This window comes from Gopherus evgoodei, chromosome 8, assembly GCF_007399415.2.
Source record: "Gopherus evgoodei ecotype Sinaloan lineage chromosome 8, rGopEvg1_v1.p, whole genome shotgun sequence".
Taxonomy (NCBI): domain Eukaryota; kingdom Metazoa; phylum Chordata; order Testudines; family Testudinidae; genus Gopherus; species Gopherus evgoodei.
Genome location: NC_044329.1, coordinates 55,363,770 through 55,390,234, shown reverse-complemented (window position 1 = coordinate 55,390,234; position 26,465 = coordinate 55,363,770). Strand labels below are relative to the sequence as shown.

The window sequence follows — 26,465 nt, the reverse complement described above, 5'->3', positions numbered from 1 at the left end:
CTGCTTCAAACACTCAAGCCATTGCCACTCCAGGGGCATCTGTTTGCTGTGGGCAGCACTAGGGCCCATCTGCCTTTCCCAGGCCATCAGCAGGTCTCATTCGATACAGCAGAGGGCACTGACACTTCCCCCATACAAGCAATATAGGACATACCCTGCCCCCAGTGACTAATACGAGCAGCCACCACTCTCCAGCCTGGGGTTGTAGTTACAGGCAGGTTTGTTAGAGACAAAACATGGGAAAAAACCTTGTAGGTAATGGAACCCGCCCCACACTGACATTTCTGGGCGCATCATGTAGACAAGATACACGTAGCAGGTCTGGAACATTACCAAGGAGGCAACTCGAAATGTCTGTGCCTATTAATTCTTGGCTAAAGAGTTGCCTTCCTCGTTTGGTCCATGTGCTATTATCGAAGTCACTCCGGCACCAGGCCGTCAGTTCCGCTCACACCTCTGCAGTGCGTGTCACTGTCCTGGGAGTAACCAGGAGCCTCCTCGGGACCGCCTAGGGCAAGGTCTCCAGCCCCACCTGCAGGAATTCAGTTCCACACAATAAACAGGGACTGAACCAAGGGCAGGCCCTTGAACACAGTCATCATCCACATGCGGCACAGGTCTCAAGGACTGCTACTGGTGGCCCGGATAAGCACAAGTCCATTCCTTGTCGTTTCTCTCTCCAAGCCCCCTCAAAAACAAAAAAAACAAACAAACACACACACACTCTCTCTCTCCCCCTCCCTCCCTCTGCTATTATGTCCCCTTCCAATAACCTGGCTGGTTCCAGTGGTGGACAGGCAGGTGGCCACGTCTCCTTGTGCATCTCCAGGTTGGTGATTATGCTCTGCCTCAGCTTCTCAATGCTGTCCCCAGGATCTGTTGGGGGAACAAAACACAGGGCTCATTACCAAAGTACCATGCACAAAAAGCCAAGGACTGTATCCAAGGTAACAATGACTCATCCCAACCCCTGATCCCAACTATGCTGGATCCCTGAAGCCATAGCAGTGTCACATGGGGACTGAGTGCTACTGGACCATACTGTACAATATATCCCCAACCCACCCTGGCAGCCCCTCCAGTGGCTGGTTAGTGATGGATGGCAGAAACACATTTCTTTTACGAAGCTTGAGATGCTTTATTCATTTATCCCCTGCCGGGTGATTCCCTCTCATGAGTCATCCCCCACCAAAACCTCCTGCCCTCCCACCCTCACCTGGCAAAAGCACTCACTGACCACCCGCTACTCTAGAACGCAGCAGGCATGTAGGCAGCAATGGAAAGGAAACCACCACAGCAGGGTGAACTCCAACAGGGGAGTCCAGCAAGGATTGAAGAGCCAGGAGGTTGTGAATACTCACGGAATATCTTCATCCCGTCCTCAGGGTTCTTGGAGAAGGCCTTGAAAAACTAAAAAGAAACACAAGAGAAGAGTGTCTGCAGGAGCATCTGGAGAACATTTAACAATATTCATTGCAACCCACAGAGCACTTGTAAGGCAGCATGGACCGATGGCTAAGGCATCAGACTGGGATTCAGGAGATCTGTTTTCTATTTCCAGCTCTACCACCAACTTGATGGGTGATTTTGGGCCAATCGCTGCCTCTCTCTGCCTCAGTTTCCCCATTTATAAAATATTTACCTGCTTTGTAAAGCGCTTTGAGAAGTAGGGCTGAAGAATGCTATACAGAAGGTAAAGTTTATTACTTTCCCAAGTGAGTTTAATCATATCTAATAATACCACCTAGCTCTTACATAGCTTTTTCAGCAGTAGATCTCAAAGCATTTTACAAAGGAGATCAATATCATTATCTCCATTTAAAAGATGGAGAAACTGAGGCACAAAGCAGGGAAGTCACTTGTCCATGGTCACCTAGAAGGCCAGTGGCAGAACTAGGAATAGAACCTAGGCCTCCTGGGGCCCCAGTCTAATGCTCCATCTACTAGGCTTTGCCAATTTATAAAAGGTCTCTAGGCACCTGCAGAATAATCATTAAAACAGGCACAAAGTGCAATAAATAAATCGACCCAATACAGACTCAGTGAAACTCCCAGCAGCCTACCCCACCTCCTGGCAAATGCCTCAGGGAGCAAACAGATCTTTCATCTAACCTTGAAGGGCAAACCCACACGCTGGCTCTGTCAGACTAAGCAAGGGGGTGGGAAGGAGGAGCGGGCATTGGAGAGTCAAAGTCTCTTTGCCAATCACGATCCAGACACACATCTTGCAACCTTCCCACCATCAGCCCTCAGAATTCCTATCTGGGGGCTGTCAACAAGTCTGTCAGTGGCTCTGGCCTGCAGGGACAGCGCACAGGTGCAAAACTCTTCTTGATCTCCCCTCTCCAGATGCCAAAACTTCAAACTTGCCCAGCTTGACCAATTCTGCAGTACAATGAAAGTTAAAAACACGTCAGATGAATGACATTTAATACCAAGGTCAATGGTGGGCAGGGTTCTGTGCCAAAGTGCATCGTTCATCTTCATATTTCAATTACGGAAAGTCCATCTTTTTTAATTCCGCTGAAGCGGACAGAATTCCCAGCCAGCTGCCCCGGGCCACTGTGAAATGCAGAGATTGTGCTGCAGAATTTACGTCACCTGGCTACAGCGTACATAGGATCTTGGTTATAGATCAAACCCAGCCCCATGAATGGCACCCGTAATGGAATGGCTTGGATGTCCATGCTGTTTGGAGCATGGGCGTCACACCTCTCAAAGGCCAGGCCTGCTCTGGAAGTGGGAGGCCACCCTCTGTCCTAGGCGAAGTCCCACAGTGCAACAATGCAGTCTGGAGAGGACAAGAGCTTGGCTAGCTGCGCTCAGCTTGCTTTGCTTCCTCACCAAAGAAGGAAACTAAGAGCGCTCTCAGCTGCCACCACCAAGCAGGAACAATGGGAGCCTTCGATCGCCATCCTCGTAGACTAAAAGCAGGCAGACTACCCCAATCGATGGAGCGGATGCCCAGCTAGTCTGGATGTTTTCCCTAGACTACCGGCTTCTCCAGGCTGACCCTCTGCCAACTAGCCCTTGCCAGAGCCCCACTCTCAGCTAGACAGTGGGGAAGCAGAAATCACAGCCTGTTTGGATCCAATGAGTTAAAATGGGCAGAGCTGAATGTCCCCAGCCCACTGTCGGCACTGCACACCAGCTCTGCCTCCTCCAGTGCCTGGTGTGCACGCTGGCCCGGGGGGGAGGGGTAAGGGATGAGAAAGAATATCTTATTGCAGGGGCCGGGGGCACAAGTGTGTGCATACCATACGGGTTGCGGAAGGGGATGCTTCCATGGAGGTAGATGCCCTATCCCAGCCTAGGGCTCCTGCCCTTTCCAGGAAGCTCTGTGAGGGTTCTGTGAGGGTACCAGAGCCTGGTACGCGGCAGTTGACCATGATAGAGACGAAGGAGCTGCTAATGCTCCAGTTGCAGTTATGGCATTGGGGAGCATGGGCAGCAGACCCCACAGCCCAGCAGTGCTGCAGATGAGGGAGAGGCCGCCATCCTGCACATGCCAAGGCACTGCAGGGACATCCCCTCATTGGCTGTGTTCAGCCAGAAGGAGAATCACTAGGCTCAACAGCTTAAGGCCTGCAGTCCATTGGACCTAGCAGGTCCTGGATGGGGAGAGAGAGTCCTGCTGTTGGAGGAGCCAGCCGGGCTGACTGACCAGCTGCCTGTCAGCTCTGGGAACAGCGGGTGTGTGAAGCCCTGCCCTGAGAAAAGGGAAGCAGCAAGCTGGCCAAGAACGCAAGGATGCCTCCAGCCCAGAGGAGGGCTGTGATGAGGCTAAGGCTGCAGCTCTGCATGGAGGAGAGGGGCCGGCCACCCAAGCTGCTTATCTGATGCAGCAGCACCCCTGGAGAGCTCAGTCCCCCGTGCACAGCGGCAGGCCAAGGGTTACAGCGAAGAGCTAGCAGGGCAGGTGGGAGGGTTGGCACACGGGGGCTGCGTGGGAGATGAATGCCCTAGGGTGACTAGACAGCAAGTGTGAAAAATCGGGACGGGATGGGGGTAATATAAGCCTATAAAAGAAAAAAAGACCAAAAAATCACGACTGTCCCTATAAAATCGGGACATCTGGTCACCCTAGAATGCCCACTCTCTCCTTTGGCCAGGGCCCAGGAACACAGCCAACTTCATACAGCCACAGTGACCCCCTCCCCCGCCCTTAAGATCATTCATGCTGCCTCTTTGCCAGTCCCTTTAAAGGCTCACCAGCAGAGGGGGGCCTGCTCTATGTATCCAGGGCTCAGGATACAGGCCGCCCCACAGTACCTGCTGCAAAGAGTCATGTGCCCTCTGTGTTTGATGCCAGCTGTGCACACTCCCCCCTCCCTCCATGCAGACAGGGCAGCAGGATCAGTGAAATCTCATGGCAAATATTTGCTAACCAGGCTGGGCTGGGAGCGAAAGCTGTTTGCAGAAGGTGCTTGGAGGAGGGAGGGGAGAGGACAACACAACCCCAACCCCAACCAACGGCCTTGTAGCACTGCCACATCAGCAGGTCCTTCTGGGCTTTGGAAGCCTTGTTAAAGACAGGCTCCAGCGCTGTATTTTAGGCCAGGCAAGGGGCTTAGCACATTATGCCCATTCCTGTGGCATCTGAGGTAAGGGTCATTGCTCCAGCACGCGGTTCTACCTGTCAATGGCCAATTAATGTACCCAGTGGATTGAGGGGTCTCACAGGACCCTCTGGAGCAGGGAGCATCCCAATCCACATCCACTCATTTCCCCCTAGGTTTGGAGCTCTTCTTAGGCTGATCCCAGGACTGTAATTACCCCAGGAGTCCGGCAAGTTTCTTTTTCCAGCCAGCCACAGAAAGGAACTTTGGGTGGATTTTTATAATCACCCTCTTGTTGGCCACCAGCCCAGCCATAGGGCTCCCCAAGTCAAAGCTAGGGCAGGTGGGAGGCAGAGCTGACCAGCCCAAGTGTGCGAGACACTGCCCATTATTATCTGAGATGGCTCTTGTACATCTGCCGTTTACAACACGCCCTGCCCTAGAGGGAACAAAAACCAAACCAAAGGGACTTGACCCGTCATTGCAGACCCAGAGATGCCAACTTGCAAATGTCAGAATTTTTTTTTCCAGCCACCTCTTTCTTTATTGAAATGGAAATCTTGGGTGGCTACCTCTAGATGGCTTACTGCTTCCAAGACTTGATTGCTCACTCTGAACTCCTTTGAAATGCTTCATTTGAATAATAAACAAGCTCAGCAAACAGACTCATTATCTTTTTAGACTTTGTCTCTTGAGAGGTCTTTCTGTCCAAGGCCCTTTTAATTGTTGCTTAACTACTCTGAATTCTTTAGCAGTAGTAAAGTGTACAGCTGGTACACCTGACTCCTTCAAACTTAGAATTCGATGATTGAATGATTTATTAAAATAAAGTTATTTTTGTAATAATATCTGTGGGTCAAAGATCTCCGCCAGCGAGGGGCATACATTAGTGCTCCCACAGCCACTACCACAGGTGCAGCTATACCAGGGGGTGATTTTCAGAAAAATACAGCCCATATTTCTTGAACTAAAGTAGGTGACGTGCAAATTCCCAAGCTGCTGGTCCTTGATTGGAGCTGCTGATGGCTCCAATCCATTGACCCGAACAGAAGTTGGAACAGACCCTCACTTTGTTATCTTTATCGAAGGAAAAGGACTGGAAACTAACTTACAAAAATATAAAAGCGAAAAAGAGATCAGAAATTCTCCTTTACATTTTGAGATTCTCCAATGCAGGAGAGCCGCAAGTGGGCAGTTTTGCTGGCCTTAGAGGCAGGTCTCGGAAGGTACAGACCAAGGCATTTAAATAAACAAGCTATTTTGGGACTAAGTCTGATTATAGACCCAAACATGCGATTTCTTAATAAAATTAAGCCTTACTCATAACCTCATGATAGAACTCTCAAACTTCAGGATTTTTGGGGGTCACCTGCTGCTGAAACAATGGAGGCCTGTTGGACAGAATTAATTACTGGGCAGGAGACAGGGAGATGCGGGCAGGACTGGCGCTAGGGGTTTGAGCGCCCTAGGCAGACGGCAATTTCGCCACCCTGTGCGCTGGTCCCGCAGCTCCGCTGGAGTTGCCGCAGTGGTGCCTGCAGAGGGTTCGGTGCTCCGTGGTTCCGGTGGAGCTGCCGCAGTCGTGCCTGCAGGAGGTCCACTGGAGCTGCGCGAGCAGCTGACCCTCCGCAGGCATGACTGTGGCAGCTCCACCGGAGCCGCAGAGCACCGGACCCTCCGCAGGCACCACTGCGGCCCCCTCCGGCAAAACGGCACCCACCATTTATTCTGGCGCCCTAGGCGATTGCCTAGGCTGCCTAAATGGTAGCACCGGCCCTGGATGCGGGGGTGACAGCGCCTGTAACAGGGGCCAAAATCACCCTATCCAGTACATGTGGCAGAGTGGGCAACACTGATTGTCACATGCACACAAACTGGAGTTGGGGAGGGGGGTGGGGAGGGGGAGGGGGAGGGGGGAATCAAAAATCAAGAGACTGACCTGAAAAACACATCTTTTTGTTTAAAAAAAAAATCTCATGATTTTTTGGGCAATCTCTGATCTCCTGAAGTTGGCAATCCTGCAGACATTACACTGAAACATGACTCACCACATGGCTGGGGAATGGAGGGAATTGCTAGCACGGGCATTGAGCTGGCCAAATTTTGTCCAGCTGGGAGTGAGTGGGTAGGGGGGAAGTTGGTGATGACATGAGGACACTGACCCTGCCAATGGCTCCATGCTAGTGCACGAGGCCCGGGAAGTGAAACTCACCCGTCTGGTTTCACCACAAGGTTTACGTGCACCTGGGAAGTGAGGGGAATTTTAAAACATGTCAGCTAACACATTTGAATTAACATTAACACCACTCAGCACCTGGTACAGGGCCACGCTCACCGTGTTAACATTCACATTACAGTGTAGAAAGCCCTAGGGTTAACCCAACCAGCTAACTTTCTCAAACACAATTGTCTTTGTCTACACTAGGTATACAGTAGTGTTTACACACCATGTTTGAATATGCCATTCATCTTCCTAGTGTGGACAAAAACACAGGTTATCTTCACTGCCAAAAAGGGTGGGTTTTTACTGCAGGATAATAAGCATTAGTGATCCTGCTGTAAACTCCTAGTGGAGACAAGGCTCTTCCATTTTACCAGGATGTAGCTAGGTGAGGTCAACCTTAAGTGGAGGGTTTAGTGCTGACCTCATCCAGCTACATCACGCTAAACACGACCTGTTCCTTGTCTCCAGCAGGGCAGCTACCATGCCTTAGTTATCTCACTGTCAAAAATCCCACATAAAGACAGTCAGAGAGAGATTTTGGTCCAGCTGTAACTGCAGCTAGCTGACTGCTCCTTAACTCAAGTTAACGACCATGACTGTAAATTCTAGAGTAGCCAGTCATAAAATGTTTCTTTCAGGAGATCCGACCAGGAACCAACATTAGGGAACGTCAACCCTGGAGTCTGGCATCCTGTTAAGAGGCAATCAATTAGCTTGAGTTACAGCTCAGCCAAAGCAAGCTCACCAGCTACTGCAGAAAGTAAACAGCAAAAAACAAGTCACAGAATTGTTCCGCCTTCAAATAATCCAAAGGGTCACTGGAAACACAGTGATGTTTGCTCAGAAGGACTCACTGACACCGTCTCTTTGAAGGACTTTGCGGGAACTGCACTAGGTCTGCCTCAGGAAATGTTTGTGACAGAGGCATTTGAAACGGTCATATGCTGTATTCTACTTTGTACCAGATCAAAGGCACCACACCGTAGTCCCAGTTGGAATGGATTCAGGCACTTAGAGTCCCCGTTCCTTGGGAAAGGAACACAGCCAAGACAAGAGGCGTGCTGGGAACCTGAAGGGAGGATGAACAGGAACATACCAGACTCTGGTTTTGCTCTCCCTACTACGACTTCAGAGAGGGCTCATTACAGGGAGTCCCCAACAGAAGTGCAAGAAAGAAAAATGGAGGGTAACTTTTACTACTCTGGTCCCATTCTCCTGCCCTGTGCATAGTAATAATAATTAAGCCCTGCATCTGAACTCCAAGTTATGGGAATTCACTGCCTGTTAGCAAAGCACCTTCAAGGCTTTTGCATTCTTGCTTATGTTGGACTGGGGTTTGTTTGCATGAGGAAATATTTAAATTATATATATTTACACAATTTCTGCTGGGCACGGGACCAAGGAGTGGAATCGCAATTTGACTGCCAATAACAACAGAGCCACCCAATACGGGAAGCTTCAAAGCACTTAATGGATGGAAATGAAATCGTGCAGCACTCATGCAGCCTAGGGAATAGACACAAAAGTGAAGTCATCTGTGGCAGACCCCCATGGTACTTTTTACAAGAGTTGAGCTGTTAGCTCCAGCCTCCTGGCCAAATTCCTCTGTGCCTCACTACGTTCTGCCTCCCCAGATCCCCACGGCAATCTCACTTGGATATGTCTGTTCTAGATGCCTGAGAAGGGATGCTATGTACTGTTTAACAGCTAGGGTGTTTCACTCCAGAGACGGCTGCATTTCAGTGCTGGATGAAGCGACTCCTACGTGTACGCCCAGGAATGCATTTGGGGTGCTATATAAACAGACGCAAGGTCATCAATTCAGTTGAACTGACAGGGAGAGGAAACAGTTAAAAGAAACAGGCCAGGAGAAGTCACAAGAATAAAGTGCTCTAGGAGGCACCCGGGACCGGATTAACTTTTTGTGAGCCTGGTGCCAAATGTATTTGCGGGCCCCCCTAGGGAATGATTGTAAAAGGAGCCGGGGGTAAAAGCACAGTGGGGCAGGAGTTAGAGTTGGTCTCTGGAGCAAGGGAGGGGCCGGGGTAAACTGCAAGCGCAGCAGGGCTGGGGAGGGGGTAAACAGGATCCCCCCTCCCCGCCCCTGCCCACACAGAGCAGGTACCTACCGGGTTCTAGCCCATTCTCTTTGTCTCTCTCTGCACTGAGCTGCCCTCCTCCCACAGCAGCAGGACTGGTTCTCTTCCAGCCCTCTGGGGTGGGTACTGAGAGTGGGAGGAGCAGAGGGTAATATGGTTACTCCTATAACTGGACTTTTAGTTACCAGTCAGCACTGCTAAAAGACGGTTACTCACCTTTGTAACTGTTGTTCTTCGAGATGTGTTGCTCATATCCATTCCAGTTAGGTGTACGCGCCGCGCGTGCACATTCGTCGGAAAACTTTTACCCTAGCAACTCAGTGGGCCGGCAGGTCGCCCCCTAGAGTGGCGCCACCATGGCGCTCCATATATACTCCTGCCGGCCCACCCGCTCCTCAGTTCCTTCTTGCCGGCTACTCCGACAGTGGGGAAGGAGGGCGGGTGCGGAATGGATATGAGCAACACATCTCGAAGAACAACAGTTACAAAGGTGAGTAACCGTCTTTTCTTCTTCGAGTGATTGCTCATATCCATTCCAGTTAGGTGAATCCCAAGCCTTACAAAGGCGGTGGGGTCGGAGTGAAATGTGGCAGAATAAAACTGCCGAGCCAGAGGCTACAGCCTCTCTTGACTGCTGAACCAGGGCATACTGCGAAGCAAAGGTAAGGACCGAGGACCAATGGAGCTTCGCGACAGGTCTCGTGGGTAGAAACACGAGCCAGCAAGGCGGCAGATGAAGCCTGAGCCCTGGTAGAATGCACGGTGATGTGGCTTGGGGAAATATGAGCCAAATCAGAACAAGTGGGGATGTCCGCCATCACCCAAGATGAGATCCTCTGAGAGGAAAACAAGCAAGCCCTCCCTTTGGCCCGCTACCGGGGCAGAGCTGGGGCACCTTAGGAAATGATTCTGTCAGCACAACATAATGCGAGCACTCCACAGATGTCCAAGGAGTGCAACGGTTATGCCCATTGCGTTGAGCTGTGGGTAACATGAAAGGCCAAAACACCTTAGGGAGGAAAGCCGGGTGCGGTCACAACTGCACCTTGTCTTTGTGGAACCTTCGTAAGAGCTCTGATCTCAGAGACCCGTCTGGCCAAGACTAGGTTGAGGCCCCAGGGCGGGGCTGGGCGGCGCACCCGAGGGTGCAAGCGCTCCAAGCCCTTGAGGGACCTCGAACCCATAGAGCGTGGGACACTGAACGTCCATCTTAGCCTGCTGGAAGGTAGGGATGGCTGCTGAGAGTATCCTCAGCGATGATACCGCCAGATCCTGCCGCTGAAGGCCAGAGGCAGGCCAAATAGAGGGGATCGAGACCTCAGCAGGAGCAAGATCGAGCGTACTGCAGCTGTAAAGGAAACGCTTCCACCTGGCTCGGTACGTTGACCAGGTGGAAGGCTGCCTGTCACCCCAACTCAGGTACGCAGGAGCCACCGTGAGGCGAAGAGGCTGCAGGTCCGAGTGACGAAGCCTGTCATTGCCCTGAGTGATGAGGTCTGGGCTGACAGGCCGAGCAACGTGGTATGTCAGTGCTGCCTGGACCACTCTGGAGTGATCATGATGACGCACGCTCCGCCCCTGCGGAATTTGAGCAGGACGTAACGAACCAGTGGGAACAGCGGGAAGGCATAATGCAGTTGGCCGTTCCACGGTATCAGGAATGCGTCCAAGATCGATTCCGAGGAGAGACCTTGGAAGGAGCAGAACACCTGGCATTTCCTGCACTCGCGGTGAGCGAACAGGTCTGTGTGAGGAACCATTTCCACTTCCGGAAAGCGGGACGCCTCACATGGGGCAGAGTGATGACTCGTAAGACAGGAAAGACCTGCTGAGTCAAAGAGATAAGACGTTCCGAACGCCTGGGAGAAAGGACGTCGCCAGCTCCATCGAGCGGGCCATGCAAAAGACCCGGAAATGGATGGCCTCCTGACAAAAAAGGGGGGAGGACTATGTCCCCCCTGAATGCTTATGAAGCACCTGGCCATTGTGTTGGCTGTAAACACCGAGATACAACGGCCTCGCAGCTGCCGCTGGAACCCCTGGCATGCCAGGCGGACTACTCTGATTTTTGGGGCATTAATGAGGAATGCCAGCTCCCTAGAAGACCGAAGGCCTTAAGCTCGGAGGTGACCATGAGCACTCGAGCAGAGAGATGATGCATCCGCCGTCAGGGGCAGTGAGGGCTGGGGCGGATGAAACCGCATCCTGTCCACACCAAGGAGGGGGTTAGCCACCACTCTAGGGAGCCTAAGGCGTTCGAGGGAACGGTGACTACCATGACCATTGGCTCCCTGTCCAAGCGGTACGCCGAGGTGGGCCGGACTTGGAGAGGACGGAGGCGGAGCTTGGCGTGTTTGGTTACAAACTTGCGGGCAACCATGGACCCAGGAGACTGAGACAAGAACAAGCTGAGGTCGTTGGGAAAGCCTTCAGACCTCAGATGATTGATGCCATCGCCTAAAACCGCAGTTGCGATAAGCAGGCTCCGGCTAGGTAGGAGACCAAGATAGCCCCTAGGAAGCCCAACCTCTGCGTGGGAACCAGAGTGGATTGCTCTATAGTAATCATCAGGCCTTGATCTGTGAATAAGACCGTGACGATGCCCACGGCTGAGTGGGTTGTGTGTCAGAGTCTCCTCGGATAAGCGAATCGTCCCAATACGGAAAAACGCATATCCGACATAGCTACGGTAGGCGGCGACTATGGCCGTAAACCGGGAGTATTCACCGCTGGCTATAAAGCGGAGGCATCTCCCGTGCGGAGGGAGGATGGCATTGCGAAAGTACGCGTCCTTCCTATCCAGGGCGGCATAGTAGCCCCCAGGAGGCAAGGATGGAATAATGGTTCCCAGGGATGCCATGCAGAACTTCAACCTTATCCCAAACCGGTTGAGTCCATGCAGGACCAGGGAGGTCTGAGACCTGTGTTCGAGTGGGGAACTAGGGCATAACGGGAGTAAAACCCCTAGCCCCTTTCGTCCGCTGAAGGGGGACAGGGCTGGAGCAATTTAAAGGTGGTACCTATGCTCCATCGTGCGCAGGACCCAGCGATCTAAAAGTAACTGGGGCCATGCCAGGAGAAAGCGGGATCAGGATCCCGTCCTGCGACTGGTACACCGCCCTCCGACGAACCTTGGAAGGTCCGTCTTTGGTCCCAGTGGTAATTGCGAGGGACCTCGACTCTGGCTTTTTAGGGGGCCTGACGTTTGTCTGCGACCACCTTGGCCTTGCCGTTTTCCAGAGTTCTGCCTCTGGCTAGGCACAAAGTATGGCGGCTGGGGCCATAAAGGCCTGCGTTTGGTCGCAAGCGTATACACGCTGAGACGCATTAGGACCCTATTGTCCAGCAGGCTTCGCAGTCTGGGGCTGTCTCTGCCGCGAAGATGCCTTTACCAACAAAGGGTAAATTCTTTCCCCCGTCCTCCAAGACGGCAGCGAACTCTAGGTGGGAGGTTCGAGGGAGAAACTCCTCCACCCAGGTGCTATAATTATCGCAGCTAAGCAAGGCTTGTTGCTTTGCTACCCAGAGGCGCAGGGCCCCTGCAGAGTACACCTTGCATTCGCCAAGGCTCTTTCTGCTTCGGGGCTGGCGCCCGCTGGCCATGATATCAGGATCGTGGTCCTGAGCATAAAATCTGCGCATATGGGATGACACGGATGCGTGTCCGGATGGCCATGGAGGTACTAAAAGAAGGCACGGGCCGAGTCTCTGACTCACTCGGACCTTGCCCAACTCGGCACCGGGGACCGGCATCGGGAGGCGTATCGGTACCTGGAACGAGATCCAGACCCGCAACCAGAACGGTGTCGGGAGGTCGACCGAGATCTCGAGGCTCGGAGAAGAGCTACAGGAGTCAAGGTACCTGCCCCGGTGCCAGATGTCGGAACGGTGCCGATAGCGGGTCGGCGAACGGGATACCGACCGGTGCAGCGAGTGTGACCAGTACCGAGGAAAACAGTACCGGGACTGCCAGTGGTGTCCGGCGTGCCGACAGGACTTGGAGTGTCTGCGGGACCGTGATCATGGACGGTGCCGCTCTGCTGTACTGACAGGGGACAGTACCTTGAAGAGACTGTATTACCCGTACCGGCGGTGCCCGGGTCAGGCAGCACTGACTCTGTCATGGCACTGAGAGCCCTCGCCATTGGTAACATCTCCGGCGTGCAGGGAACAGCAGGCTCAACCACAGTGCGTACTGGGGAGCTGTCAGGCACCGGATTCGACGGCCCTCGTGGGGCCGGGATCCACGGTACCGAGGTCATCAGAGCTTCGGTAGGTGCCGGTGCCGGGCGAACCGAGTTAGATAAGCTGTCTGGCTGCGGTGCCGTCAGCACTGAAGCAGCGGGAGTAATACGCTCAACCACGGCGCGTGCCGGGGAGCCGTCGGGCACCGGATTCGATAGCCCTTGTGGGACTGGAATCGACGGTGCCGATAGAAGCAGCCGGAACAGGAGCTCAACCACGGCGCGTGCCTGGGAGCCGTCAGGCACCGGATTCTACGGCCCTTGCGGGACCGGGATCGACGGTGCCGACGTCATCGGTGCCGCAGCAGGTGTCGGTGCCGGGCGATCCGACTTAGACTAGCTCTCTGACCGCGGTGCCGTTGGCACGGAAGCAGCCGGAGCATTAGCTCGACCACGGCGCGTGCCGGGGAGCCGTCAGGCACCGGATACTACGGCCCTTGCGGGACCGGGATCGACGGTGCCGACGTCATCGGTGCCGCAGCAGGTGTCGGTGCCGGGCGATCCGACGTAGACGAGCTCTCTGGCTGCGGTGCCGTTGGCACGGAAGCAGCAGGAGCAATACGCTCAACCACGGCGCGTGCCGGGGAGCCGTCAGGCACCGGATTCTACGGCCCGTGTGGGACCGGGATCGACGGTGCCGACGCCATCGGTGCCGCAGCAGGTGTCGGTGCCGGGCGATCCGACGTAGACGAGCCCTCTGGCTGCGGTGCCGCTGGCACGGAAGCAGCAGGAGCAATACGCTCAACCACGGCGCGTGCCGGGGAGCCGTCAGGCACCGGATTCTACGGCCCTTGTGGGAGCGGGATCGACGGTGATGACGTCATCGGTGCCGTAGCAGGTGTCAGCGCCGGGCGATCCGACTAGACGAGCTCTCTGGCTGCGGTGCCGCTGGCACGGAAGCAGCAGGAGCAATACGCTCAACCACGGCGCGTGCCGGGGAGCCGTCAGGCACCGGATTCTACGGCCCTTATGGGACCGGGATCGACGGTGACGACGTCATCGGTGTCGTAGCAGGTGTCAGCGCCGGGCGATCCGAGTAGACGAGCTCTCTGGCTGCGGTGCCGCTGGCACGGAAGCAGCAGGAGCAATACGCTCAACCACGGCGCGTGCCGGGGAGCCGTCAGGCACCGGATTCTACGGCCCTCGTGGGACCGGGATCGACGGTGCCGACGTCGTCGGTGCCGGGCGAGCCATCTTAGACGAGCTGTCTAGCTGTGGTGCAGCTGGCACAGAAGCAGCAGGAGCAGTAAGCTCTACCACGGCGCGAGCCGGGGAGCTGCCAGGCAGCGGATTCCCTGGTCCTGGGGGACTGGAATCGACGGAGCCGAAGTCATCGGTGCCTCTGCAGGTGACGGTGCCGGATAACGCAACTGAGGCGAGCTCTCTGGCTGCGATGCAGGTGGCACGGAAGTAGCGGGAGCAGGGGGCTCAACCACGGCGCGTGCCGGGGAGCCGCCAGGCACCAGCAGGAATCGTAGACTCTCTCGACCTCGGAAGAAGGGAGCGGTGCCGAGTCGACATCGGTGCCGGCGACGGTCGGTGCCGAAAGGCCTTGGTGGTACCGGCGGGGTCCGGTGCCGAGGAGGCGCTTCTGCCCGCCGCTTGAACATCGCTCCGCGCCCAAGGTGGAGGGGCAAGTGAAAGTCCCGCACCTTTTTGTTCTCGGCTTAAAAGCCTTGCAAATGGGGCACTTATCTGTTAAGTGTGATTCCCTGAGGCACTTCAAACAGGAGTCATGTAGATCTCTCTTCGGCCGCGGCTTCTGGCAAGCCGGGCCCCTTTTTAAAACCCGGTGAGCCATGCATGGCTCCGGCACTGGGCTCATGGAAGGGGCTACTTCCTGAACCCCGCTAACTAAACTAACCATACAAATATATATATAAAAGTGTTATAACTGCATAATTATATACGAGAAAACGAGTAGCTAGGGAAGTGGAGGTCAGCTAAGCCGCGCTCCACTGTTCCAACGACCGACACGGGCGGTAAGAAGGAACTGAGGAGCGGGTGGGCCGGCAGGAGTATATATGGAGCGCCATGGTGGCGCCACTCTAGGGGGCGACCTGCCGGCCCACTGAGTTGCTAGGGTAAAAGTTTTCCGACGAATGTGCACGCGCGGCGCGTACACCTAACTGGAATGGATATGAGCAATCACTCGAAGAAGAACCGGACACCCAGGTCCCATTTTCTACTGGAGTTTCCAGTCTAAAACTGGATAGCTGGCAACACAGCTGCCAGAAAAGCCTGAGGGGGGGAGAGGGGCAAGCAATCATTTTTAAAAGTAAGAGGGCTAAGCCTTAAAGCGGGAGGGGGGGGGGAGGGAGGGCAGTGGTGGGGGGGGCTAGGGAGTGGAGAGAAGCCATGTCTGCTGTACTGCCCAGATAGGTTGGAGACTGTGGGGATCAGCTGACACAGTATCCAAGACCGGTGCAAGGATATTTTGCACCCTAGGCGAAACTTCCACCTTGCGCACCACACCCCGGAGCATCGCTTATTATAAATTTTCAAAAATGAATACAGTGGAGTCACATCTTAAGTGGGAGTTAGGTTCTAGGGTCAGTGCGCAAGAGGAAAATCACGTATAGTGAAAATTACCATAAAGTATAGTACACACAGTATAAACTGTATACACTAGAACAGGGGTCCTCAGCCTACGGCATGCGTGCCAAAGGTGGCAAGAGAACTGATTTTTATTTTTTTTTTACTGGGAGGCTGTGGGTCCCGGCCACCACTGAGCCTGCTGCCGGTCTGGGGTTCTGGCTGCTGGCTCCTGCCAGCTGGGGTCCCAGACGCCAGCCCCACTCAGCCTGCTGCCAGCCAGGGTCCCAGCTGGTGGCTCCGCTCAGCCTGCTGCCAGCCAGGGTCCCGGCCGCTGGATCCGCTCAGCCTGCTGCTGGCTTGGGTGAACAGAACCCCAGGCCACCAGGAGGCTGAGCGGGGCCAGTGGCTGGGACCCTGACGGGCAAGGGGCTGGCAGCCGGAACCCCAGGGTGGCAAGAGGCTAAGCGGGGTCGGCGGCTGGGACCTCAGCCTGCTGCCAGCTGGGGTCCCAGCCGCCAGCTCCACTCAGCCTCCTGCCGGCCTGGGTGAACGGAACCTCAGGCCAGCAGATGGAACCCCCGGTGAACGGAACCCCAGGCCGGCGGATGGAACCCCAGGCTGGCGGATGGAACCCCCAGTGAACGGAACCCCAGGCTGGCGGATGGAACCCCCGGTGAACGGAACCCCAGACCGTTCACCCAGGCCGGCAGGAAGGTGAGTGAAGCCAGTTGGAACCCCAGCAGGCTGAGTGGGCTGAGCGGGGCTGGCGGCTGGGACCCCAGCTGGCAGGAGCCGGCCCACTGCCAGCCCTGCTCAGCCTGCCATTAAAAAAAAATCCCCTTGTGTGCCACCTTTGGCGTGCATGCTGTAGGTTGAGGACCCCTGGTTCTACTGTATACTGTGTGTACTGTATTTTATGGTAATTTTCACTATACGTGATTTTCCTCTTACGCAGTGACTTTCAAACCTAACCCCCATGTAAGATGTGACTCCACTGTAGTGTAAAAAAAAATTTTTTGGGCACCGCTTTTTGGCACCCCCAAATCTTGGCGCCCTAGGCAGCTGCCTAGTTCGCCTCGTGGTTACACTGACAGTATCCCCAGCCCAGGTGACATGACAGCCAGTGGTGGATTTAGTTATTGGGCCCCCCCCCCAGCCCTGTGCTTAGCTTCATTTTTGGGGCTCCTCCTTGGGATCCAGCCAAGAAAAAGAACATTCTCTCTTCTTCCCCCACCCCCATTTTTCATTCTTTTTTTCTTCATCCTCCTCCAATAAGTAATAGCAAGTAAATGAAAATAAAGTGAGGTACCTTGATTTTTCTTGTAGTCTATCTTATTTTTCCACAGACCACTTGAAAATCACGGAGGGTCTCGAGTGACCACTTAATGATCTTTCCAAATATTGTAAAAAAATGTTGGCGTGCGGGGTCTGACCAGGAGGTTGAGCTGTGGAGCACTTACCTGAGGCAGCTCCTGTTTGGTTCTCAGGATCGGGATGGGGCTGGGAGGGGGGGTGCAGAGTCAGGACAGGGGCTGGAGGGGGGTGTGAGGGGGGGATGCAGGAGTCAGGACAGGGGCTGGAGGGGGGTGTGAGGGGGGATGCAGGAGTCAGGACAGGGGCTGGGGGGGGCGTGAGGGAGGGATGCAGGGGTCTGGGCAGGGGCTGGGGAGGTGTGGGGGGTGCAGGGGCCAGGGTGTGCAGAGGGCTGTGGGAGTGGGCTGGGGTCATGCAGGAGGCTGGAGTGGGTATGCCCCAATTCCAGCCCCTTCCCCGCCTCTTCTCCTCCGCCTCCCCAGAGCAGCAAGCTTGCTGCGCCTCCACTCCTCCCCCTCCTGCCAGCAAGCAGCTGATCCAGCTGACAGCGGCAAAGAGGTGGGGAGGCAAGGGAGGACTTAGCTGCTGGCAGAGCCTGTCACGGAGCCCCAGTAGACGGCAGCATCAAGTTTCTGACCCCACAGGAGAGAGTGGGGGGCAGAGAAGAGCAGGCCGGGGCCCCTTTTGACTGTGGGCCCAGCGCCACGGTAAATCCAGTACTGGGAGGCACAGAACCCATCTCATACAGGAGTTGGTCCCAGAGCCCTGGCTCGAATTCAAGGCTCACTCCTTCCTCAGGAATAGCAAGCTGCACACTGGGGACAAAAGCCAGCTGGGCTTCAATTCAAAAGGCTGCCAATTCTGAGAAACACCCCAGTCAGGTTTCCCTGGTAATGCCACTGCCATGGTCTTACAGGGACAGAGATTTCACACACAAAGAGCTTTTCTCCCCAACCAACCAGTGGTAAGCAACAACCCATATCCCAAACAAACACAGTCTGCCTGGTGAAGCGCTGAGATAAACAAGAGGGGGTTGGTTTCAGATGGCTTATGGCCAATGCTGCTGTTCAGACCCAAAAGCAAAACACAGGCTGGAGACCAGGACAACAGTAGAGCTGATCAGGGGCCTCCTGGGGTACCAGCTCCATGGAATGTCACAGCGTTTTGGAGTGAGCCTCCCTGCCCAGGTCCTCCCACCTCCCTGCTAGGCTTCAGAATCTGAGCCACCGTTCAAAGCACTGCCTGTGCAGCTATTTTTAGAGCACTGGTGTGAGCCCCACTGCAGAATGCTGAGTACACACCCCTACAGATTGAAGCTGGACCAGCTCCGCTTTCCTGCCACCCACCCCAGGCTGTGTTCACTTTACCTTCAACGTAGGGAACCCAGTTATCCCAAACTTCCCGCACATTTTCTGATTGGCTATGTCTGCACAGTCGAGGACGCCAAGGTTCACCGCGGGGCTCCATTCTGAAAGGACACAGACAGACAGACAGACAGACATTAGAGGATCTGAACCCCCTCTCCAGTCCCAGCCACTCTGCACTGAGAACAGGAGCAGCCGCTGGGGTAGAAGCACACACTGAATTCCAGTGGCTGCTTTTCCCTGAGAGCCTATCACAGCTTCACTGCTCATGGGGAGACCCCCCAGCCACGCCAGCCCCAGGAAACGGGGTAGGAGCCACTAGGACATGCTGGACGAGGGCTAAGTTGGGGGAAGCCTCTGTTATACCGTAGCTACTGCTCCCTACTGCAATTACATAATAGACAGCCGCCCATCAGTATTTCAGAGTTATTTCTACTCGTATATCACTCTCAGGCACTGCTGAGGACTGCACAGACTTCCAGCATTACCTGCCTACCCCTGGGAGCAAAATCTTGCTCTTTCCACTGGGAAGAAACGTATTATGGGTAACCCCCCGAAAGCTTTCCTACAGTTCCATGGCCGGAAGCTGAATTCTATCCTCCTCCATTGCTAGAGCACTGCTCATCCCAAAGCACTTTTGACACTCATGCAACGGGAGCCTTATAGCCACCAATGAAATTCAGCTGGCTCTGGGGTACAGCACGGCAGCCGTTTACCAGCGGAGAGTAAGCACCGCAGCTTAAGACATGAAGCAGAGCAGCATGCTTTACACAAGTCAAACCACTTGATTTATATAGCACCAGGCCACTTCACCAGCAAATGCTATGGGAGTATTTTAGGACTGACTGAGCGTAATGCCAGAGCTGGAATCTGGTCAGGAGCCTGGGGCTCAAACCTCTTTTCTTACAAAAGGTGTTCATGTGAGGGGAGGGGGGTGTCAGGAACTCAGTTTTCCATCTCTACCACCCCACTGCCCTTCTAGTTGTCTAGTGACCCAGGCACCACACTGAGGCTGGGTTGGGATGCTCACCTAGGAACAGTCATCTGCAGCACCCGGCCTTTTCCTCGGCGGGCTCATCTTCAAGGACAACCCAGGCGCCCTTGGCTTGACAGCCACAGTTTGAGGGTTGCAGGGAGTGAAACATGCAAGCCTTGCAAAGTGGTGGATAATATCACATTGCCCATGTGTTCACTTGGGGGCTGAGATCTAAGCAACTCAGACTGCGTGCCGCATCTCTTCCTTCCGCCCCCTCTCCCCCCCCCCGGCAAACTGGCATCCTCACTCTTGCCACCATCCTCTTCTCTCTGGGCTGCAGTCACTGGGTGAGGGTAGGGACCCCAGCCCCAATATATAGCTCACCTGAGCTCACAGCTTCTCCCCATCCCAAAAGAGAAGCTCCCTAGACTTTGCAGAGACAGGAATCCCACAGTAGTCATGGGTCAGCGCAGTAAACTCACAACTCTCATCTGTGGGCAAGGTGCCAGAGAGGGAGAACTGGGCCCTTTTGTTCCAGTGACCAAGCCTCCTCCACACCAGGCACAACAAGGAGAACGTCCTCCCGGCCCTTCGCAGTGGCAGGCTTAACAGACACTCCTGGGAGACCAGAGCAGGAACACTGGGGAGAGCAGCTTCAGCCTGGTGCCAGGGGCAGAGCTGGGCAGGGATCCAATGCAAAGCTGTTAATCTCTCTTCCACTGTGGGTCAGAGTCCTCTCTGGCAGCAGTTGTGAGCCCAGAACACTCTTCTCCCTCTCCCCGCATGTGGGCACAGGCCGTCGCTACTCCCCAACGCACAGCAATGCTGTCCTCACTCTGACAGACCAGCTCCAGGGTCCATCCCACACAGTCAGTGAGTGCACGGCTGCTTCATCCATGCCTCTGGCTCCTCCTGACATCACAGCAAGCCGCCCCCACACATTTTTTTTGAACAGAGCATCTTGCCTAGGAAACTAGACCCGGCATTTGCCTCTGGGTACCCCTGGGGATTCATTCTAAAATCATGCTTGGCTAGAAAAATCCACCTCCCTGAAAACTCAGCTCTTCTGAGCTGTGAGCTGTAATCCCCGGATCCTTGCAGAAGCCTTCCAAGCCAGGGGCAGAGCTGGGCAGGGATCCAATGCAGAGCTGTTAATCTTTCTTCCACTGTGGGTCAGAGGCCTCTCTGGCAGCAGTTGTGAGCCCAGAACCCTCTTCTCCCTCTCCCCGCATGTGGGCACAGGCCGTCGCTACTCCCCAATGCACAGCAATGCTGCCCTCACTCTGACAGGCCACTCCTCAGAGGGGAGCGTATCCGACTGATACAGCAACTTCCTCTGTTTGCTCTGGGGTCCGGTCCATGGGACATGCTCGAAAGGACGGGAACAGGAGCCAAGATATCAAAGGTGGTGGGCATAGCAGGGATGGAATACAATGGCATTGATTAGCTATTCTTCTGGCCATTGCAACCAGGTGGCTACCTAACCTAGTGTGATTGATATGCAGGAGCTCTGGCAGGGACAGAGGTGTTACTGCAGTGCAGGACAGGCAGCCATTAGCACAGGTCACACGGTACCATTACTTGTGCCAGCCCCACAAGAGAACATTGTGCAGCAGCACAAGGGGGGTTCGAGTCCAAGGGAAATACCAGCCCCCCAATACACTCTAGCCCTCAAATCACTGCACAAGTGCCATTTGGAGCTCTCAGTTTGAGAGGCAGTTCTGTGTTTTTATTGTCTGAGCAACTCCTGCTGGCCATTTGAGGCTAAATGCAGTGCTCCAAAAGGTGCCTGCTCCCAGCAAAGAGGGGGGAGCACACTGGCAATGCTGCTGCTACCTGGGCTTGAAGGAGCAGGGCAGGTGTCAAGCTCATGCAGACAGTTCCCAGAGCAAGGGGGAGCCAGAGCCAGTGTTTGGGGCAGGCTGCCCTTTAGTTGCACTCCCAGCAGTGCTGGGAACATTCACATTCTTTACTCTAGCCTCTCTCTGCAGAATTCCCAGGATCCAAAATGCAACATCCCTTTCACACAGCACTGAATAGGTCCCAGCCACTGAGTGCTTCCCTTCTGTCCCCACAATCTGCCTTCTATTCAGCTCCTCTATAGCCATGCTACAGCTGCAACACAAGGACTGTGTCAGGGCTCTCTAGAAACCATCCTGGGGCCCACACACTGGCCGTGGAAGCTGGGCTCACAATCAGACTGAGGGATGTTTGCCTCTCTCTTATTGGGCACTGCCCTGGGGATGATCCATTTGAAAGCACAGGGCTTTCCTTCCAGGCGGGTTTCATGCTCCCCGCCAGTGGACATAAAGACTCAGCTCACATTAAGGCAACGGGTGGTTTAATGCACCTTTTGGGTGGAGAAAGCCAGGAAAAAACAGCACTAGCGAGAGCCAGGCTCATGCAGACCAGCACTGTGCAAGCTGTCTTCATCTTGCAACACCCCTGAGTTCTGAGACGTCTCTGCCAAGGCAGCTCAACTCTGACCCGCAACACTCCTGCTATTCCGGTTATTCCAGTGCCAGGCGCATCCCAGCTTTGCCCATGGCACCTTGATCCTGACCTGCAGCACTTGCTCCTATTCGCCTGCTAGGATGCAGATCTGTCAGGGCTCTTATGTTCTGACCAGGGCTTAGGACAAGAGGCACGGGAAGACTTCCGCATGAGCAGGCATCGGCCGGGGAACATGATGGAGGAATAGAAAAGCATAACTGACACAGAGCAGGTAATCATGGGCCTGCTCATCTAACCCAAGAACACGGGGACAATCAGTAACACTTAAAGGCAGTAACACTAAAACTGATCAGAGGAAATCATGTTAAAAACACAACTAACCCGTGATCTCACTGCCACAAGATCTCACTGAGGCCAAGAGTTTAGCAGGATTTAGAAAAGGCCTGGGCAAGTGGACATACAGCTGTGAACATTCAGTTACATTAGGAAAAATTAGAAGGGCTCTAAATTCTCAGGCCTCAGGACGCAGTCAGACATTGCCTGGTGGACGCAAGAAATTAAGTTCCCCACAGGATATTCCATAGTGTCCATTAAGGGGATTCCTGCTAGCCACTGTCAGGGACAGGGTACTGGACTAGACGGGCCACTGGTCTGGGAGCTCTACATCCTTAATTCTCCTGAGGAAAGGCTGCCAATTGTAACCAGCTGCATAATGACCTTGTGAGGTGGGGATTACAAGGAAGCAAAACTTTTCCCCATGTGTGACTTAAGGGGACATTTTCCAAGGCACAAATGGGACGCAGATACCCAACAGCCCTTTTGAAAATCTCTCCCTAAGCCAGATTGGAGCTCAGGGCTTCCCGAGTGCAGGGAAAGGGGAGTGTATGAATTGCACTGATCGGCTGAGAAAAGGATTTGGGTGGGAGAAACACAAAGGAGAAACAATTCTCCCTTCCCACCCAGGCAAGGTCTCTTCATACAAACTCTCCATCACGTTTTCATATGACAACCCAAGATGGATTTGGCAGGCCAGGCTCTTCCCCGCTCCAGGAGGTTTCACTTTAAAGATCAGCATTTGCCCAATTAGATTCATGGAGCTTTTCCAAGTCTGATTTATGGGCTTCCACAGCCATCAGCGAGCAGAGACAAAATTCTCTAGTGTCCTGAGTTTAAACACAGCCTCTCCTGCCAGAATTGAAAAAGGGGAGGAAAAATTGCAACGATAAGCAAATCCAGCCCAGGGCTGTTGGGGGGGGGCTGCAAGGGGCCAGAAGCTCCCTGCTTAGATTGCATCAGTGCACACCACCATTGAATGCTGTGCTAAAGGCACGTTTGTACCTCTTCAGCCCTGGTGTGTGTACTTCCTCCAGCTGCATGAGCAGGGTTCTGTCAACACACGTCAGAGGGAGGCAAACATGGGTTCATAGTGAAGACTCTTCCGTCATTATGTCAGCAGGAGAGCTCTGCACAGAGTGCATGCGAGATGCCCTGCTGGCACAGAGCCAAATACAATTTTCTGGGCCAATGGGAGGCCATATGCCTACAGTATCTATAGAGTCATCAATTCCCAGGCCAGGAAGGACCTCTGTGATCATCTAGTCAGGTCTCCTGCGTAACACAGGCCACCAGCACGTGGCTCCTTTCCCCACTGCCCACAGGACACCAGCCCCACTTGACAGCCATCATCACAAAGTGTGTTCCTCCAGAGAGGGTTGAAGGGCTGTCAACTCACCCCAGAGAACTGCAATCAGAAGCACCCTCCTTTCAGCTCCAGGCATCAGACCAGCATGTACAGCCTGGGGCGTGAGACTCTACTGCTTCCATGCCAGCTCACAGGGTCCATGCAAACATGGCCTCTGTGTGTATGAGGTTCACGGCCCTCCCATGTCTGTTTGTCCCCAGTCCTGGGCATGTCACTGTGCAGGAGTCTTATCTGGAGCACACTAGGGTGGGGTCCAGAAGGTACAGGCAACTACAGCAAAGAGTCCCTAAATGATGCTCTGAGGGGCACCAGATGCTGGAATTTCAATTCCTGTGGTAAGATCACCAGAGAGGCAAGGCTGGCTTACAGCGTCACACCACAGGCTGGCCCATAGCATGTGTGATCCTGTTCCGTGTTAGCCCAGACCCCATGCAAGCTCGGCAGGGCATGGCCCACCCTAGCACTCCCTGGCGGCAGACCCGGAGAGGACAGCAATATGTCACAATGCGCCTCTCCTCTTCTGGCAGCCGGGGACCTCGCTGTCATTGTGGTTAAGACATAGGAATGGGAACCCATGGATCAGAAGCCTGGCCCAAGTTAGCTGTGCCAGTGACTTGCTGGGCAACCTGGAGCATCACGTAGCCTCTGACAAGTTCTCCCTTCTGCGAACCGGGAATAATGCTTCCCTCCTGTGAATAAGCTAAATCCCTGACTGTTTAGGAAGCACTTTGAGATCCCCAGATGGGAGGAAGCACAGAGGGAGTGAAGGGTCATTTGATCCTAAGGCTGGTCCTGGCCATCCCATTATGGCAAGCTCTCCCCAGTCCCTTCAGGACTATGCACATGGGAAGTGCTGAAGAGGCCTTCAAGGGGATGACAAGGATCTCTATGATCCCTCCTGACCTCCCACTAAATCACACAGTCACATCAGCGCTGTTCCACCAGTGTCTAGAATCAGGGCACAACACCAGAAAACACCTGTGAGCATGAACCAATGCTTTGTCACCCAGTTACGCAAACCTCAGGCTGTAATCTCATCACGAAGGCTGCATGGTCTAGTGCACAGGTATGGAAGTTCTACTCACAGCTCTGCCACTGATTCATTGGGTATCCTTGGGCAAGACCCTTAGCCACTCTGCCTCAGTTCCTTGATCTGTGCAACAGGGATAATTATAGTTACTTACCTACCCCACAGCAGCTGCAAAGATTCAGTGCTGGGAAAGCCCTTTGAAGGCATAAATGTAAAACCTCCTCCTATATTGCATGTTAAGCATGGCCATACTAAGCAGAAATGAAGGCGCTGTAGGAAGTGATGTGGGTGGCTTTCCCATTGGCACATTTCCTTCTGCCTCTTGGATGAGACACAAAATGAGTTGTCTGAGCTCAAGGGCACTTTAGGGAAGAATATGGGTGTTTCTTACATTGGAATTTGGCCAGAATACCTACAATTTCTTCTGCAGGTTTCAAATGGCCACAATATTCTTCACTGCCATCCCACAACTTCCATTCAGTGCCACTGCACATTTCTCAACAGCTGTCACATTCCGCCTGCAGGGCGGCTGCACTTCACTGGCTGGTCCAGTGATTCACATGCCTCTAATTGGGCAATCAATTAACAAAATCGTAAACATGCCTTGAGATCTCTCAGGATTAAAAGTGCTCAAAACACATTGCCATCTCCCTGGGGTGCAGGCCCCAAACATCAGAGGAGGGACCAACTGGACAACTACTAAGCACCAATTCATCAACTACTCATTGATGGAGCTACCTGTGGTGACAGGAGCTGTCCCAGCCCATGCTACAGGGCACAACTCAGCCTTTGATCTACAAAGACTCCATCTGTGACCTTCAAACACACACGCTCATTGTTAGAAGCCAGTGGGGGAAAAACCTCCAATTCTCATTCTCTCTCACTCTCACACACACCACTCTCTCTTTCTCCAGTAGCTCCCAAGCCCAGTCTGTATTAGGGCCTCAGCTGACTAGATCAACACTACACTTCTGGCCTCCTCCACAGCCAGTTAGACAGTGCCTGAGCCCCAGGCGGATGAGAAAGGAGCCACAGCGTTACAGTTAACCCAAAGTCACAACTGGAGAAGGAAACACTCCCCCAAAAGTGAAGTAGCTGCAAAGCAGAAGCAAAGCAGGAAGAGGCTTCGTTTGTATGTAGTTTTTGAGACCAACTTTAGGGAAGTTGCTCTCCTAACTATTCAGCAACGGGCACTAAAGCTACAGCGCAGAGTGCAGCTGGGACCCGTCAGCCACACACAAGAAACGGAGGCTGCAGGGGAAGGCCAGGCGGCCTTCTTTCTGCGGTTTCCAAAAGACCAGGAGCAGGGATGCCACAGCCAAGGGACTCGGAGAGGCACTGACAGAGGGTGCAGTGAAGGGGGAGGGACACACAAGGACTTAAGAGGGGAAAGGAATGGAGGCGAATGAGGATGCCGGGGGGCAGGGAGAAGGCAGAGATACAGCCGAAAAGGGGGCCAAGGATGCAGAGGAGAGAAGTGAGGACTCCAGCGAGCCGGGGCAGGGAACGAGAAGGGGGCTGGCAGAAAGGGCTTGGGGTGGCCCAGGACAGTGGGGGCCTTTTCTATGGGGAGGGGCTGACACGGGCATGGCACAAAGGAGGAGCCCGAGGAAGGCTGGCCCCGGGAGGGGGAGAGAGCTGGCCCGGGGCAGGTGGCCATGTGCCCTTGCTGGGGGGCCGAGGGAAGCGGGGCTGCCGTGGCCCGGCCACTCACCCTGGATGTCGGCGGCCAGCGCCCGCCAGGTGGGGGCGAAGTGGACGCAGTGGCCGCACCAGGAGGCGTAGAACTCCACGAGCCAGGCGCTGCTGGAGTTGAGGACGCTGCTCTCCAGCGTGTCCACCTGCAGCAGCACCAGCGGGTCACCGGGCGAGTAGAGGCCGCCGGGCGGCGCTCCGGCCAGGGCAGCCGCCAAGAGCAGCAGCAGCAGCAGCGCGTGCGGGTGGCAGCGCTGCCTCGCCAT

General features: G+C 54.4%; 1 protein-coding gene across 1 annotated transcript in view; it reads right to left on the bottom strand.

The window, feature by feature from the left end:
* Positions 1 to 26,465, bottom strand: part of QSOX1 (quiescin sulfhydryl oxidase 1) — a 47,458-nt gene extending 20,993 nt beyond the window's left edge. The window contains exons 1-4 of the mRNA XM_030573907.1: positions 26,219 to 26,465; positions 18,346 to 18,446; positions 1,362 to 1,410; positions 774 to 876 (exon numbers count right to left, since the gene is read on the bottom strand). Coding sequence (XP_030429767.1) covers positions 774 to 876; positions 1,362 to 1,410; positions 18,346 to 18,446; positions 26,219 to 26,465 — 500 coding nt within the window. The remainder of the gene's footprint in view (positions 1 to 773; positions 877 to 1,361; positions 1,411 to 18,345; positions 18,447 to 26,218) is intronic.